Source organism: Monodon monoceros, unplaced genomic scaffold (assembly GCF_005190385.1).
Source record: "Monodon monoceros isolate NGI ecotype Baffin Bay Population unplaced genomic scaffold, NGI_Narwhal_1 Super_Scaffold_2, whole genome shotgun sequence".
NCBI lineage: Eukaryota > Metazoa > Chordata > Mammalia > Artiodactyla > Monodontidae > Monodon > Monodon monoceros.
This window is the reverse complement of record NW_021703776.1, coordinates 103,421,421-103,435,254: the sequence shown is the minus strand read 5'-3', so window position 1 is coordinate 103,435,254 and position 13,834 is coordinate 103,421,421. Positions and strand designations below refer to the sequence as shown.

Here is a 13,834-nt window from a genome sequence, read left to right as displayed (position 1 = left end):
ATATGTCGGGAAACGATGACCACCGGAAGGTTAGTTAACACCCCCATCATCTCACACAGTTACCATTTCTTTTTTGTGGTGAGGACGTTTCAGATCTCTTGGCAACTTTCAAGGCTATAATACCATACTGTTAACTGTAGTCACCATGCTGTGCATTAGGACATCTCCTAACTGGAAGCTTGCTCTCTGACCGGCATCCCCCCATTCCCCCCACCCCTCTCCCCAAGCCCCTGGCCACCACCATCTGCTCTGTTTCTGTGAGTTCGACTTTTTTAGATTCTACACATAAGCGGAATCATACCATATTTGTCTTTCTCTGTCTGATTTATTTCATTTAGCATAACGTCCTCAAGGTTCATTCATGTTGTTGCAAATGGTAGGATTTCTTTCTTTCTCTTGGCTGAATTCCATTGTAGATGTACCACATCTTCTTATCCATTTATCTGTTGACTGACGCTTAGGTTGTTTCCGTGTCTTGGCTGCTGTGCCTAATGCTGCCATGAACATGGAAGTGCAGAAATCTCTGTGAGATCTTGGTTTCATCTCCTTTGGAAGGACAGATGCCCAGGAGTGGAATTGCCGGGTCATATGGTAGTCCTACTTTTCACTTTTTGAGGAACCTCCATACTGTTCTCCATAGAGGCTGCACCAATTTACATTCCCACCAACAGTGCAGGAGGGCTCCCTTTTCTCCACATCACCAACACTTGGTATTTGTTGTCTTTCTGATGACAGTCATTCTAAGAGGTGTGAGGTGATATCTCATTGTGGTGTTGATTTGCATTTCCCTGATGATTAGTGATACTGAAGACCTTTTTCATGTACCTGTTGGCCATTTGTTATGTCTTCAGAAAAATGCCTATTCACTTCCTCTGCCCAGTTTCTTAATCAGACATTTGGGTTTTTTGGCTATTGAGTTGTATGTGTCCTTTATATATTTTGGATAAAAACCCCTTATGAGATATATGATTTGCAAATATTTTCTCCCAATTTGTAAGTTGTCTTTTTTCATTTTGTAGACTGTTTCCAGTGATGTGCAGAAGCTATTAAGTTTGATGTAGTCCCTTTATTTATTTTTGCTTTTGTTGCTTGTGTTTTTGGTGTTATATCCAAAAAATCATTGCCAAGACCATTGTCAAGATTTTCCCCTGTGCTTTCTTTCTTTTTTTAAATATTTATTTTATTTAATTTATTTATTTTTCTTTTTTTGGCTGCATTGGGTCTTAGTTGTAGCACGCAGGCTCTTAGTTGTGGTGCGCAAGTTTCTCTCTAGTTGTGGCACGAGGGCTCCAGAGCACGTGGGCTCTGTAGTTTGCAGCACACGGGCTCTCTTGTTGAGGCGTGTGAGCTCAGTAGTTGTGGCATGCGGGCTTATTTGCCCTGCGGTGTGGGATCTTAGTTCCCTGACCAGGAATCGAACCCACGTCCCCTGCATTGGAAGGCGAAGTCTTAACCACGGGACTGGCAGGGAATTCCCTGCCCCTGTGCTTTCTCCTAGGAGTTTTGTGGTTTCAGGCTTTAGGTTTAAGTCTTTAATGCATTTTGAGTTAATTTTTGTTATATCGTCTTGATGAATTAATCACTTTATCATTATATAATGACCTTTTCTGTCTGTTACAGCTTTAAAGTCCGTTTTGTCTAACAGAAGCATAGCTACCCCTGCTCTCTTTTGGGTTCCACGTGAGTAGAATATCTTTTTCTGTCCCTGCACTTTGAGCCTATTTGTGCCCTTAATGGTGGAGTGAGTCTCTTGTCAGCAGCATATGAGTTTTGTTTTTTATCTATCCAGTCATTCTATGCCTTTTGATTGGAGAAATTAATTCATTTGCATTAAGAGTAATTACTGATAAGTAAGGACTTACTAATGCCACCTTATTGTCTTCTGGCTGTTTTGTAGTTCCCTTGTTCCTTTCTTCCTCACTTGCTGCGTTCCGTTGTGAATTGATGACTTTCCAGAGTGGTACGCACTCATCCTTTCTCTTGATCTTAGTGTATCTACTGTAGGGTTTTGCTTTGTGGTTACCATGAGGCTTACATAAAACATTGTATAGGTATAAGTGTATTTCACACTGATAACTTTGATTGCATACAAAAACTTTACCCTTTTACTCCCCCCTTTTGTGTTTTTGATGTCACAATTTGCATCTTTTTTATAGTGTATATTCATTAACAAATGATTGTAGCTATAGTTATTTTTAATACTTTTGTCCTTTAACCTTTATAAGAGAATTAAGTGGTTAATACACCACAATACTACAATATTAGAATATTCTGAATTTGACTATGTACTTTCTTTTACAAGTATGATGTATATATTCATATGTTTTCATGTTACTAATTAGCATCCTTTCTTTTAAGCTTGAAAAACTCCTTTCAGCGTTTCTCGTGAGGCAGGTCTAGTGTTGAACTCCCTCAGCTTTTGTTTGTCTGGGAAAGTCTTTAATCTCTCCTTCATTTCTGAAGGACATCTTTGCCAGATAGAGTATTCTTGGTTGGCAGTGTTTTCCTTTTAGCACTTGGGCATCTTCTGGCCCATGAGGTTTCTGCTGAGAAAACCACTGTTAGCCTATGGGCATTTTCTTGTTAAGTTAGTTACAAGCTTATTGTCTCTTGCTGCTTTTAAGATTCTCTCTTTGTCTTTGATTTTTGAGTTTTATTGGAATGTGTCTTGGAGAAGATCTCTTTAAATTGAGTTTGTTTGGTGACCTATGAGCTTCATACACTTGGATATCTAAATCTCTCCCCCATCTGGGAAGTTCTCAGCCATTATTTCTTTATATCCTTTCTGCCTCCTTCTCCCTCTCTTCTCCTGGGACTCTAATAATTTACAAATTGTTTCTTCTGCTGTATCCCAAAGATCACATATGCTTTCTTCACTCTTTTTCTTTCTTTTTTCTTTGTTCTCCTCTTACTGAATAATTTCAAAGGTTTTGTCTTCTAATTCACAGGCTTATTCTTCTGGTTGATCCATTCTAATGTTGATGCTTTCTATTGAATTTTTCATTTCATTCATTGTATACTTCAGCTCCAGAATTTGCTTGGTTCTTTTTAATTTTTTCTGTCCCTCTGTTAAACTTCTCATTTTGTTCCTGTATTGTTTTCCTGATTTTGTTGAATGGTTTTTCTGTATTTTCTTGTAGCTCATCAAGCTTCCTCAAAACATTTATTTTGAATTCTTTATCACGTAAATCACAGATCTCCATGTCTTTGAGGTCAGTTATGGGAGGATTAGTGTGATCCTTTGGTGTTGTCATACTTCCTTGATTTTCATGTTCCTTGAAGTCCTGTGTTGCTGTCTTTGCATCTGAGGAAGCAGTCACCTCCCCCAGTCGTTACTGACTGACTTCAGGAGAGAAATCCCTTCCACCAGCCCTGCTGGGATACTGAGGCTTCTCAGACGGTCTATGGATATGCCTGCTCCATGCTCCTTGCTCCCTCTGTGGCAGAATTCCAAGCATGTGTGCCTTCTCTCAATCCTGCAACACATCAGGCTAGGTGCTGACAGCCTCCTTTGCTTTCCCAAGGTGAGGCTGGAGCTCAAGTCGGTGGTGCCTCCCTGCCTGCAGACCTGGGCTGGCTTTCTGCACATGCTCACTAGCTATCTGCCAAAGCTGGCTCTAACTATCAGGGGTGCACCCAGGGAGCCAGCCACATGATGTGGGCGAGGCATGTGGAGTGCTGGGGCCAGGAGAGGGATCTACAGGAGAGGCATCCCCAATGGCTCCTGAGTGGGCTTCTTGATGGAGTCCTCAACACTGTTGGTAGGATCCATATCCCTTTAATGTCCTCTGAGAGTCCTGTTTACTGCTTCCCCAGTCTTTTCCATCCCCAGTCATGTGGCTCATGATTCAGTACTCTGGATGGGGTGAGGGAAAGAGGAGCCTCTTTGGCAGTGTCCCACATGGCTGGGGAAGCCAGGCACTTACTCACATGCCCTCATTTTCCCCTGTGGGAGAAATCACTTGGCCCTGAGCTGTGCTTCCTTGGGGGGAGGGTGACGTGGGTAAAGTCAGGCTATTCTTCTTTCCCTCTCCAATGCGTCCAAACTTGTATTTTTTTTTGTTGTTCCAACAGTGTGCTGGAACTTTGCCTTTGGAAACATGGGCTTCCACAAAGGCTTTCTTGTTGGTAGGTGATTGTCTAAGGCAGTGCTCTCCAGGGGCACCCAGGCTGCAGGCGAGAGGGGCTGGGGCAGCTTGGAGCAGGTTCAAGGGCCACTTCAGGGTCCACAGCCTGTGACCCGACGCTTGGGTGGGTGAGACTCCTCCCGGGTCCCTTGGCTTATGGAGCTGGATCCCACAGCTCCCACTAAGGCAGTTTTGTCCGTGGATGAATGCCAAGCTATGTTGCTGGTTAGGGGGAATACAAGTGAGGGACAACTTATTTGGCCATATTGCCAATGTCATCCTCAGAAAAACTTTTCCTTATCAGTATTTATATATTTCTTGTAAGTTTATTTTTAGGTATTAACTATTATGAAAGGGATCCTTTTCCATTGCATTTTATATCTGATTATTGTTGCTATACAGGATGCAATTATTATTGCATATTTATCTTGAATTTGAACATCTAATGGTTTAGTTCTAATAATTTTTCAAATGATTTTATAGATTTAAAATCCATGTGTATAGACAGTAAATATGGATTATATAATGCACACACATTGTATTTTTGTTTTCTTGTATTATTGCATTGGCAAGGAATGGCCAAAGTGTGATTGTGGGTAACCTATTTTGCATCTTTAGGGTTTCACTATCTAAAATAATGTGTTTTTAGTTTCTGATATATAGTCTTTATTGAGACAAGGAAATTTCATTTAGTTCTAGTTCGCTGTCATTATTAGGAATGGCTGTTAAATTTAATATATTTTCAGTAAAGATTGAGATGCTTTAATATCATTTTTCTCAGTCATTTTCTTAAAATTTATTTATTTTATTTTTGGCTGCGTTAGGTCTTCATTGCTGCGCGCGGGCTTTCTCTAGTTGCAACGAGAGGGGGCTGCTCTTCGTTGCGGTGCATGGACTTCTCATTGTGGCGGCTTCTCTTGTTGTGGAGCATGAGCTCTAGGTGTGTGAGCTTCAGTAGTTGTGGCTCACAGGCTCTAGAGTGCAGGCTCAGTAGTTGTGGCTCATGGGCTTAGGTGCTCCAGGGCATGGGGGATCTTCCCGGACCAGGGCTCATACCCACCAGAGTCCCCTGCATTGGCAGGTGGACTCGTAACCACTGCGCCACCAGGGAAGCCCCTTTCTCAGTCATTTTTATATTTTATATTTCTTTCTATGTTTGCTATTTTTATAGGAGGTAATTTCAATTATATTTTCAGATTTAACAGCACAAAGTTGTATACAATAGTCTTTTATAATTTAGAGATAATTTCCACATATGTGATTATGTCTCCCATTCTGCTTTAACCCTGGTGAGACTTTACCTCGTAGTTGTACCTGTTTTTTTTTTTTTTTGGAAGAGCTTTTTTTTTCTTTTTTAACAGCTTTATTGGAGTGTAATTGCTTTACAATGTTATGTTAGTTTCTGCTGTATAACAAAGTGAATCAGCTATACGTATACATATATCCCCATATCTCCTCTCTCTTGCCTCTCCCTCCCACCCTCCCTATCCCACCCCTCTAGTTGGTCACAAAGCACCGAGCTGATCTCCCTGTGCTATGTGGCTGCTTCCCACTAGCTATCTATTTTACATTTGGTAGTGTATATATGTCAATGCCACTCTCTCACTTCGTCCCAGCTTACCCTTCCGCCTCCCCGTGTCCTCAAGTCCATTCTCTACATCTGCGTCTTTATTCCTGTCCTGCCCCTAGGTTCATCAGAACCATTTTTTCTTTTTTTTAGATTCCATGTATATGTGTTAGCACACGGTATTTGTTTTTCTCTTTCTGGCTTACTTCACTCTGTATGACAGATTCTAGGTCCATCCACCTCACTGTTAATGTTTTTTAAACTCTGATGAGCTGTTTATCTTATAGTTTCTCTTTTCCAAAGTACCAGCTATTGGCTTCATTTACCAGTTTTACTTTTATCCTAATAAATTACTTATTTTATTTTTATACTTTCTACTTCCTACATTTAAAGATTTGAATGGTTGGTTCATTATTCTTTCATCTTTCTTGTTCAATAATAAATGTATTTGACACTACTGTCCTCTAAGTACAGCTTTAGCTATGTACCACAGAATAGCAGTGTCATGAACACCAGAATAGTGTATGTTAGATTCTAGATTCCCAAATACACTTTAAAATTCATTTATTTTATTGTGATTTTCTATTTTATTTCTTTTGTTTGTGCATTCCTCATTTATGCTTGAGCATGTCTTTGTGTAGAACATTTTTGTTTCATTTGGTTCAAATCTCCCATAAGCAGCTACTAGCAGATTTTTTTCAATGTAATTCAAGAATCTGTTAATACAGAAATTTATCTCAATCGTTGTTTGTTGTAACTGTTATCCTATCATCTTACGTTTTCTACTCATTATACTTTCTTGTTGCCTTTTCCTGACTTGTACGGAATCTTTTTTTTTTTTATGTTTTGGCCGTGCTGCGTGGCATTCGGGATTTTATTTCCCTGACCAGGGATCGAACCCGTGCCCCCTGCAGTGGAAACGTGGAGCCCTAACCACTGGACCGCAAGGGAAGTCCCTGTAGGAAATCTTTTTATATCACCACATATATATCCACTTTGGTCTTCATCATTGCTGTGAAGAAATCATTGTATGCATGCTTCCTTGGTGGCAGGCTCTTGGGTTGTTTATCCTCTTTTATAATCATTGCTATAGTTAACATACTCATGAATGTATCTTAGAAAACATTATGAGCATATCTGGGGGGTAAATTTCTAGAGAAGGGATCAAAGGGAACTGTCAGCCAGCAGGATGGTACATTCTTAGTTCTACCGATGGCTTATAAGACTATTTCCCCCTCCTTCTTATCAGCTCTAGATAATTATCATCAAAATTTTCAATTCTTGCCAATCTAATAGGTGAAATAGGTTCTTATTCTTGCTTTAGTTTAGTTTTCTCTAATTATGAGTAAGGTTGAGGGTCTTTTTATATAGTAATCACGTATCCGTAGTCCTGTAAACTGCTTGTCACATATTAAGGAAATTTGCTTCTAGTCCTTTGAATTGCAAATATGTTTTCCTGATTTGTCATTGGTCTTTCAATTTTTTCTCCCTATACATATGTTTTGAAGTTTTATGTAGTTACCAATCCGTTCTGTTATGGTTTGTGTGTGTGTGTTTATCGTTTTACAGATCCTACCAGAGAGGTCCTTCTCACTCCCAGATGAGGAATTTATTTTATAATGCCTTCTTCTAAAATTACTGTTTAAGTTTTCATGTTTAACTCTTTGTTCTGTATGGAATATATTCTGGTGTAAGGAGTGAATTCCATTTTTGTTTATACCCTCTCCTCCTCCCCGCCAAACCCCCCCCCTTCCTTCTCATGTCTGACTCAAGCCCAACTCCTTGGGATTTAGAAACTGTACACTAGTTGTACATTTCATATAGAGTTTATCTTTACTTTTTTTTTTTTTTTTTTTGCGGTATGTGGGCCTCTCACTGTTGTGGCCTCTCCTGTTGCAGAGCACAGGCTCTGGACGCGCAGGCTCAACGGCCATGGCTCACGGTCCTAGCCGCTCCGCAGCATGTGGGATCTTCCCAGACCAGGGCACGAACCCGTGTCCCCTGCATCGGCTGGCGGACTCTCAACCACTGCGCCACCAGGGAAGCCCTATCTTTACATTTTAATTGTTAACATTTCACTGCATTTGTATTCTCTCTTCGGATGTACATGTGTATATGTGGGTGTGTGATCTATTTAAGGGTTAGATGCAGACATCACAATACTTCACCCCTAAATCCTTCAGCATGTGACTCCTGAGAACCAGGACACTGTACCTGACAGTGACACTGCAGTGAACACACAACTGACACATGACTACTGTATAATATATGGTCCATGTTCATATCCCCACATATCCCAATTATAGCACTGGTTTTACGTTTAGTTTTGATCCAGGATCCAACCAAAGACCTCTCATTACATTTAAATGTTATATCTCTCAGACATCTTTGTTCTAGGACATTCCTCTTCTTTTCTTTATAACACTTTACAATTGAAGTCAGCTGTTTCGCAGAATATTCCTCACTTCGGATTTGCCTGGTTGCACGTGTCCTCATGACTGGGTTCAGGTGAAGCAGCTTTGGTATGAAAGTGCAAAGGCAGTGTTCGGTCCCGGTGCTCCCCGTACATTAGGGACCCGTGGGTCACTCTGTGCAGCTAGTGGCGGTCACTGGGCTGCGAAGATGTCTACCAGACCTTTCCAGTGTACAGACTTCTCATTCTTTTCATAAATTCTCACTGATGTGTGGGATGATTCTTTGAGATTGTGTGAAAATCCAGTTCCTCGACAGTTGTTCACCCAGTAGCTTATAGTAATTTACTGACATAGTTCTCAAACTATCATTTGTGTGCATCTATACAGTCTGGATATATCTATAGGATCCTGGGTAAAATGAAATTCAGTGACCTAGTTCAATCATCTTTCAAATTCCATTAAAGCACACTGGCATTTTAAAGTTGTGGATTAACGCTTCCTAGATCATGCCTATAGCTCAGCATGTGAGTTCCATCAAGTTGGAAAAGGTAGGAAAAATCATCAAATTGCAAGAGTCATTTCCTAAACAGAAGTGCAACAGAACAGGACCTCATCCCCTGTCCCAGATGTCCTCCACACCCTGTCCTGCTGGAAGGGGTGTGAATGACTAGGAGAGAACAAGGTAGAATCCCAGATTCTCGATCACAGCCTCTCACCCCCCTGCTTCTGCCCCCGACTTCTCCAAAGGCCAGAGCGGCTGCAGGAACTGCCCACCCTGCCAGAGGGGCGCCTCCTAGAGCCAGGACAGGGGACAGCATCGTGGGCCTCTCCAGCCGGCCGGCGCCACAGAAGCCACTGTTCAACCTCCGTCATCGAGATCCACAGTATTTTAAGGCCATTTGCTCACATACTGCCTTTAATGGTCTCCTACTCCTGAGGGCAAATCAAGTATATTTTCTTTATAAGTCTGAGGCACAGACATCACATAAGCCATGATTCTGATTTTCTTTTGCACATACTGATAGCCACCTCGCTTGGAACAGTTACCTAAGCGATCAGGAAGGGTATTAGAAACAAAAAAACCTATTATCGCACTGTTTTAGAGTCGAGCCTAAATCCTCTTACTCTTACGATTCCCGCGCAGTCCTGGGACACTGTGAAGAAGCCCCTCACACCTCCCACCCCGGCACACAGAAGGTGGGCGAAGTTGCAAGACTCCAGAGAAGGAGACACACAGACAGCAGCCCGGCGGCCTGAGGTCAGGCCGGGGGTCGGACGACAGCACGGGGTTGATGTGTTGATGGCAGCTGCACGGGGCCAAGGTCCTTACGCTTCACACGCCCACGGAAGTCATACAGCGGAAGAAAGGGGATCCCGCACACAGTGAAGGGTAATTTTCTATCACTCGTTGTTCCACGTGGGAGTGCAGCCCCCAAAATAGGTACGTTTAGAAAAGATCGAAATAAATGTGTGAGTGATGCTTCCACAAATAAGTGTAACAGGGAAGTGTGACTGTGAGTTTTATCTTAGTGATTTGAGGGTCACATCGTCAGAATAGCATACTCTCATACAGTGCTATCCTAAAGAAACGTGGACTATAGCACTAAATCTAAAACAGCATAAAGACTAACTTGAACAATATGTTAACATTTGTAATAAATACAAATTTTCCGGTGCCTACTGTGTGCTATGGGTCAGGGCTGGAGCAGCTCTGCAGGGTGGGGTTACTGCCTTCACATCACAGGCGCGGACTCTGAGGCCACAGCTGCAGCTGTTGGCCTGAAGCCGCTGAGCTGGGGACGGAAGACCGGGGACTGCGGCCCGGGTAGCCGCTCCTTCTTCTGGGCCCGGCCATTTTGTATGAGGCACATAACAGAAAGTTGTCAAACAAGCCGAAAAGTACAGATAAGAATGGTTAAAAGAAAGGTGGAAACTGAAGTTATTTATTTCTAAAATGCTCGCATTTGGTGACCCCAGGAGGTCCTCAATAAAATGGTAGCACTGCGGGCCTTTCTTTCTTTTTTTAAGTTCCCTTCCATTTCTCAGGGGATGTTTATTTAAACAACTGTCATAAAATGGCCAAACAGAAGTTGCTTTGAATTTAACCTTATTCCAATTTTATGAATTTATGATTTGACTAGAAGAGGAAATCTGAAAGTATGGACCGACTGGGTTAGAAAGCCAGTTTAAGGTGCCCGCATCTCAACCATTTGTAAAAAGCCCCAAACTGAAGTAAGGCTCAGGGTTTCACGGCCTCGCTGGCCTCCATGACCCATGAGTCACTGGCAGGGACCCGGCCCGGAGCGTCGAGGGCCACACCCACCTTTGCTTCAAAGAACTTTCTCCTCAACTTGGCGTCCGTGGGCGGCACCATCCTCCTCAGCTCCCGGTACCACTTCCTGACCACGGGTCCCCTCCAGAAGGCCTGGATCCTGGAGCACAGAACCCCATCAGCCCCGCCGTGCCAGCCCCGGGACGCGGCCAGGCCACAGGGAAGACCCCCCAGCAGCTTCCAAAGGCCTCCGAGCACCCTCTCAGATGGGCAGGCACGTTCCTGCGGCTCGGGGACCCCTCACCTGGTCGCACACTTTATTCTGAAGGGTCGGGCCCCGTCGTGAATCACTCTGGTTTGATACTGGTTCTTTCTACAGAGAGGACAGGTTTTTTTTATTTCCGAACTTTTCAAAAGCCTGAAGGCATGCCTGAAGAAAAACATTTTGCTTAAAATTTTACGAGTAATTACTTATAAACAACATTTTTACTTCTAATCTAATTATAGTGTTCTTTTCTCTCATAATTATGAGACAGTCCAATTCAGATTATGAAGGGAAGAAGTTTCATCAGATGTTAACACCTTCCTCCTGAAACTTGCTCCAAAAATGGTATTTTATAAGAATATACATGCAGATACATCAAAAACTTCTGGGAACACCTCACGTGAAGGCGGATGGTCCCTGCATACGGGCGACTGCGCAGTGAACTCCGAGGACGAGAGCTGTCACCCACTCTGACGTACCTTACCAGCCACACTCTCTCATACAAACATCTGTGGCTCTTTTGCTACAGAAAATTCACCATTTTCAAAACAGGATGAATTGTACTCTAGCCTAAAGTCATATTTCTAAGCATAAATGGTGATTATGGATAAAATAAATGGTTCCTTTGAGGAGCCTTTAAGTGAGAGAGACGAGGCTCCACCCCTCTGAGCTACAAGGATGCTGCGAGCACTTCAGGATGGGACAGACGCGGGTTACTCACCCTGTGGAACACATGGGAACATGAAAGCAGCACCTGTTCACGAGAAGACAAAGAGATGTTTGAAGTTTAAATTAGTTTAAAAGAGAAGCAGCATAAATGCATTAATTAAAAGAAAAATTCTGACTATTTAAAGAGTAGGCTGTGTTGTTTCTTTGACAAATTTACAAAGCAGATTAACAACTTTGATATTTACAATATTTAGCGTTTAAGTTTAGCATAGCACAGGTATATAATCTCAACAAGAAAAACTAACTTAACAATCTGAAACATCAAACGAACACATGAAGTTTGCTGTAGAATGAGTGTATATTTAAAACGGAAACAGTTACAAAAGAGAAGTATTTCTGGGCAGATCCAAAGAGAGAGTGCACGCTGGTGAGGACCCAGGCTGGGGGGCGGGGAGCAGAGAAGGGAAAACAAATATCTTTCCTTAGGGCTTTGTTCAACTCAACTGCACTCTTGAATTTAATTAGCAGTACACCCTAGAGACATATGAATCACTTTTTCTTTTTTAAATGCAGGGAAAGTGTGGTCTCCAGAAAATTCCACCTTCCTGTGACCCAAATTCTCCACCAAGTGATGACATTCTGGGCTGTGACAAAGGAGCTTGGACTGAACGAAGAAAAAGGTAGCTGGCTCTTCTGGAAGGAAAGGCCAGGGAGGCGTGAGACCAGGACAGCCAGCACGAAGCGACTCAGGCGCCCGCGGCCTCTCTCCGAATGTGTGGGACGGAGACAGGCGGCAGAGGCATTTCACCAGCAGAGCAGGCTTCCACCTTCCCAGGGCCACGTGATCCTGGTGAAACTTTCCAGTTTCAAAGTGACCCCCCCCGCCACCGTGCCTTCGTTTGGTCTACACTTTTCTTCTTTAATGGGAAGAATGGAAGAAATATCAGAACAAATAGAACTTAGAAAGTTTTAAAACCTTTCCTTGAAACTTACTGCGTGCCACCAATAACCCTAAATTGGAAAAACTCAGTAATGAGGGTCCTTTTTAATTACCAGCCTTGAATCTAACAGCAGCCTTTCGTGCATTCAATTGCTCATTGTCAATAGAATCATCTTTCAGAGTGTTTCATCTATCAACAGACATTTGATGATCTATGTTGAATAATATTTTACTCTGTATATTTAAAATATACTTTTAGGGCTTCCCTGGTGGCACAGTGGTTGAGAGTCCGCCTGCCGATGCAGGGGACATGGGTTCGTGCCCCGGTCCGGGAGGATCCCACGTGCCGTGGAGCAGCTGGGCCCGTGAGCCATGGCCGCTGAGCCTGCGCGTCCGGAGCCTGTGCTCCGCAATGGGAGAGGCCACAGCAGTGAGAGGCCTGTGTACTGCAAAAAACAAACAAACAAACAAAAAAATATATATATTTATATATATATATAAATATATATATATACTTTTAAATGTCCATAAATATTTGTTATTGGCAAACACTGTCTGAGATAACAAAAATAAATGATTCAGCCTTGGTGAATACACTAAAAATGTCCCAGAAGTTCAGATTAGATTCTAGCTGTCCCAAGCACACTTCCTGAGCTGGCCTACCGTGGATCACGTGAATTGTTTATGTCCTCATCTGTTAAAGGGGTATAATGCCTACCTCAGAGACACATGAGATTAACCAAAGCCTTCTCAAATCATTAAATGTCGGGAAAATGCCAACTATTGTTTATGACTAAGGAAAAAGCTAAACATGAGAACAATAAATAGAAATGCAAAATAAACACGTGTCTATATCTATAACCAAAAATGCTATAGTGAGAAATTTATAAAAAACAACATGGAAGAAATGGTGGGCATGTTGCATCCTGATTCCCCCTTAAGATATTCAACTTCAAACTTTCATTCTTCATACCACAGTCAGGCTAGATATTTATAGCATAATTAAGAAAGAGGCTGCTGGGGCCAGAAAGATTCCTTGTGGCTTTATTAGCTCTTTTGCTACTAAAATGCTAAATCATCCTAGAGGTATTTCTGTGCTTTAAGGGCTAATATCTTTCTGAAATATCCAACTTTCATATATGTAAGATTAGGTTCTGATAGAGAACTGGAACATAATAAGTATGTTTAAAATAACATGTGAGTTCAAATTAGTAAAGAACAAAATTGTATGACTGTGAACTAACTCATTAACAGTGAAACTTATTAAAGCAAATTAAGTTTGAGGGTTTACGTGCCAGTATAGTAAGTAAAGCTGGGGTTCCTAAGCTGTGAATTTTAAGCCTGCCTTTAACTGCATTTGCTGTATTTTTTAAAGCAAAGTTCCAAGTGCCTCTGTGTAGGAAGCATAATGCTATATGCATGTGAGAAATCACTACACAGCGGCCATTAGCTCAAAAAAAAAAAAAAAATCTAAGAATAGCAGAGTCCCTAACTTTCAGGAGATTAAAATTTAATTAGGCAGACAAAGTATGTATAGAAAAAACCCCTATGACATAGATTGATTGTATATTCTGCATATT

At 41.9% G+C, this 13,834-nt stretch overlaps 2 protein-coding genes across 2 annotated transcripts in view; one reads left to right on the top strand and one right to left on the bottom strand.

Annotated features, from left to right (window-relative positions):
• Nucleotides 1–9,479, top strand: part of LMBR1 (limb development membrane protein 1) — a 175,560-nt gene extending 166,081 nt beyond the window's left edge. Inside the window, exon 16 of the mRNA XM_029233650.1 lies at nucleotides 9,253–9,479. Coding sequence (XP_029089483.1) covers nucleotides 9,253–9,365 — 113 coding nt within the window. The 3' untranslated portion in view covers nucleotides 9,366–9,479. The remainder of the gene's footprint in view (nucleotides 1–9,252) is intronic.
• Nucleotides 1–13,834, bottom strand: part of RNF32 (ring finger protein 32) — a 38,799-nt gene that overhangs the window by 10,943 nt on the left and 14,022 nt on the right. The window contains 4 exon segments of the mRNA XM_029233652.1: nucleotides 10,432–10,540; nucleotides 10,685–10,776; nucleotides 10,778–10,810; nucleotides 11,367–11,399. Of these exon segments, the coding sequence (XP_029089485.1) occupies nucleotides 10,432–10,540; nucleotides 10,685–10,776; nucleotides 10,778–10,810; nucleotides 11,367–11,399 (267 nt within the window).